Genomic DNA, 4,338 nt, shown 5'->3' on the forward strand with positions numbered 1-4,338 from the left:
GAATGAATTCATTCTGACGGGCATCACTGATCGCGCTGAGCTGCTGGCCCCATTATTTGGGCTGTTTCTCATCATCTACATAATCTCAGTAGCTGGCAACTTGGGCATTATAATCCTCACCAAGGTGGACTCCAGGCTGCAAACCCCCATGTACTTTTTTCTCAGACACCTGGCTCTTACTGATCTTGGTTATTCAACAACTGTGGGTCCCAAATTGTTAGTAAATTTTGTCTCAGATCGGAACACAATCTCCTATTATTTTTGTGCCACACAGCTAGCTTTCTTTCTTGTCTTCATTGTTAGTGAACTTTTTATACTGTCCGCGATGTCCTATGATCGATATGTGGCCATCTGTAACCCTCTCCTCTACACAATTGTTATGTCACAAAGGGTATGTCGACTGTTGGTGGCAATTCCTTATCTCTACTGTACATTTGTGTCTCTTCTAGTCACCATCAAGATTTTCACCTTACCCTTCTGTGGCTATAATGTCATCAGGCATTTCTACTGTGACAGTATCCCCTTGTTATCTTTGCTTTGCTCAAATACACAAGAAATTGAATTGATAATTCTGATATTAGCAGCTTTTGATTTAATTTCATCTCTTCTGGTAGTTCTTGTGTCTTACCTGCTCATCCTCATAACTGTTCTCAGGATGAACTCTACTGAGGGCAGGCGCAAAGCTTTCTCCACCTGTGCATCCCACCTGACAGTGGTCATAGTGTTCTATGGGACATTGATATTTATGTATGTGCAGCCCAAATCCAGTCATTCCTCCTACACTGATAAAGTGACTTCCATATTTTACACCCTGGTTATACCCATGTTGAATCCCTTGATCTACAGCTTGAGGAACAAAGATGTAAAATATGCCTTACAAAGAACATTGAATAACTTATGCAGTATTTTTCATTATGTGTGATTTTTAAAAGGAACGTTATGGGTGTCAATCTTTGCTCTGTATGTCTTTAGAAGGAATAGCAAGCACAAATTTATTCAACATGTATTTATATATAGTCTTGTATATACCAGGGTCTCCTAATTGTTGTATATTGATTAACAAACATAACAGTGAAAATCTTTGCCTTCCTTGAGAGGAGCAGAGGAAGTGTATGCATAGTAAGTCAATTTTATAGAACAGCAAAGTGTGTTCCATATATGCAGACTAAAAAAAAAAAAAAGGCAAGTGAATATGCTGAGTGGGAGTAGGACACAGTGGTAACTACATATGGGAGTGGCAAGGGTTCTTGTTTTTTTAACATCTATTGTAATAAAATTTACAGTGATTGTGTGTATGTTTCTGCTTGTGTGTGTGTGTTCATGGGTTTGTGTGTACATGAGCTCTCTCTTTATGTTTTAACCTTCACACTTTTGCTGGCATATTTTGGAGTTGTGCTCAGTACTGGTTGCTTACATAATATGTAATAATCTGAAGTCTTATGAATGTGCTCAAGTCATAACTATTCCAAACAATGTGATCCCATTTTTTCTCCTCACAAAGACTTTATTTCCATATATGAATATTCTTTCTTTGTAACTTAATAACCCATAGATTCTGATTGGCTCCTGATTTTGTCTCAATAAGCTCATTTTGTTGATACTAGTGGGTATATCAGTTAAGGTAAGAATTTTGAAGCTATTAATAGACACTGTTAGGTTTGTACATTTCCCCCAGTTGTTCTCACTTAATAACTGCCGGTTTGCTTTCATAGATTATTTTCTTGTTTACTAAAAAAGCAATTACCATGTTTATAACTTGTGTGATAGCTGTTTTCATATGTTTGTGTGTAACTATTCTATGATGAATTGGTTTTGTTGCCTGTTTTTCACTGGACTAATTTTTCTCAAGTTTGAAGATGCACTATGATTTTGAAGATGTGCTGTGTTTTGTCTTTCATTGTTTGACTGCATCAATTTAATGTTCTACTTGTGAGAAGCAAATGAAAATATTCACATGGATTGCACTATACTGGATTTTTCTTTTGACCTTTGTAGATGTCCCTTGGACATAGTTGCTACTTGTAACTCCACATATTTTCCCATGTAATTTTGATAACTTTTATTCTCTTTTAATAAACCTAATATTTTATGTAAGCTATCAGAGTCTGGAAAATTTCCTTAGTTTAACATCACAAAATAAAATATCATGACTGGCCAATGAAACTTGAATAAATTAATTTCATTGGAATAAAATTAAAAGTGAATTGTCATGTGAGGACAGACATTACCAAATTGCTGATGTAGTAAATTAAATCTTTAAGATGGTCCTAGGAACAAACAGGTAATAATATGTCACAATTACTGAGGACTATATGAAAGGCATTCTTCATGTCTCATTTAACTGAGTCATCACAACAACTCTGTGGGGTAGTTCCTACTAAAAGTTATATTTTTCAGATATTTAACATAGGGACTTAGAGAAGGTAAATAAATTGTTAGACTACACCAAGGTATTAGGTATTAGAACCAGGTTTCAAAATCAGGTGATCCTGCTCCAGAATTCATGCTCTGAGCAACTGCCCTATATTATCTCAATGTTATTTTTGTGCTTCGCTGATGTCACCCTGAGATGGCAGAGAGTAGAACCTCACTTGATCCTGTTTCAGATTAGGAGAGGAGAAAAGACAGAGGGTTTAGTTATAAGATACATAAGTTCTGGGGAATCTAGTGTACAACATGGAGACCGTAGTTTATAATACTGCGTTGTTTATTTTAAATTTGATGATAGAGAAATTTCAAGTGTTTTTACCACATTCACACACACACACACACACACACACACACACACACACACACTCTCTCTCTCTCTCTCTCACACACACACACACACACACACACAACAGGTACCTATGGGTGGTGGCACATGTATTAGTGTATTTGACTGTGGTAATTGGTGCACAATGTACACATATATACAATGAACACATTGTTCACCATGAAAATATACAACTTTTATTTATCAATTAAATATTTTCAAATATAATAAAATCGGTGAATACCTAGAACCATGTCAAATATAGAAAATGAATTCAATCATGTACAAATTCAGAGGGTGACCATTCCCTAAAAATTAAAGGCAATTTTGTAAAAAGAGTAAATGATAGGTTGTAAAGTTGGATTAAATGGACTCCTAATATTCTTAACATTCAAATGACTCTATCACATTTAAAACTTAAATTTTCTATTTAACCTACTGAATATGAGGAGATTCAGATAAAGAGTAAAAACATTTTTACAAAATAACTTTAACTAGGGGTGATATTGCCCTACTAGGGGTGACAGAACAGATATCAATGTTCCATCGTAGCAACTGGGAGCCGACTGTATGACACTGCCTTTCATTCTTCCAGCAAATTGCACCAAGTCTGGACCACAGAAGGGGTCTTGATAAATGAAATGTCTCATACACAATTCCCTAGGGAATTTTTGCAGTTCCTCGACAGTAGATCACCAAGGGGGCACTCCCAGGATCCTCCCTTCACCAGGCCATGTGGCACAGCAGCCTGCCTTGATCCAAGTCAACAGGGAGGCGTTTTTGTTATATTGCCCTGCTCTGTGGGAGTGAGGGATGGTTGGTGACCAATGCCATTTTTGCCAGCTCATCCCTTAACAATATTATACATTGGCCCTGGTATCTCAAAAGTGGAACAGCCACCGAGGAATGCTTTCTCTCCCTTTCTGCCAAAACTTAGTAGTCAGTTCTACCAGCTCTGCTGAAGTGTAAGGGCTGGCACTTGTCTGCATGCATTTTAGCAGAGGAGGTAAATCTTGGATGTTCTGCCCTTCTGGTTGCTCTTGCCTAGTCTTAAGCTTTTTGTATTATTACTGGTCTAGCCTGAAGATTTCCTGCTTCAACATCGATTACCTCTACTTGGAAATTCTCATATTTCTCATCCAAGATATCGGTCTCAGGAGTGGGTTCCCATTTTCTAGGATTCCACTCTGGGTTTGAAATTACAGCATGGATCTTGGCCTGCAGCAGCTACTTTCCATTTATTTTTGCAAAACAGCACACCAAATCATGAAGGTGGTCCATGACTCAGTCCAACTGACACACTATCATATCCTTGCTATCAGCCTGAGTTAAAAGAGTCTCTCTTTCTAATTATAATTCTTCCTTTAACTTTTGTCCTTGATTTCATGAGTCATTTTCCTTTTCAGTCACTAGCCTGAGCCAGCAGAGGAAAGGCCATGGCCTTGTATTCTTTTTTCCTTGGCATACCTCTTTCCTCAACTTCCTTCAGTACCTCTAGCAGCCCTGCCTCCATTTGCAGTGTGTCCCTGTAATCAGCGGTAGTCCCCAGCTATTTTTCTTTTTTTTTTTTTTTTTTTTTTTTA

At 37.4% G+C, this 4,338-nt stretch overlaps 1 protein-coding gene across 1 annotated transcript; it reads left to right on the forward strand.

Annotated features, from left to right (window-relative positions):
* Positions 1 to 7: 7 nt before the first annotated feature.
* Positions 8 to 922, forward strand: LOC103610955 (olfactory receptor 8K3-like; the record flags this gene model as incomplete). Its single annotated transcript, XM_008595007.1, has 1 exon — positions 8 to 922. A coding segment is annotated over one exon (915 nt), but the record flags the coding sequence as incomplete, so codon positions are not given.
* Positions 923 to 4,338: the final 3,416 nt, after the last annotated feature.

Source organism: Galeopterus variegatus, unplaced genomic scaffold (genome assembly GCF_000696425.1).
Source record: "Galeopterus variegatus unplaced genomic scaffold, G_variegatus-3.0.2 Scaffold12140, whole genome shotgun sequence".
Lineage (NCBI taxonomy): Eukaryota > Metazoa > Chordata > Mammalia > Dermoptera > Cynocephalidae > Galeopterus > Galeopterus variegatus.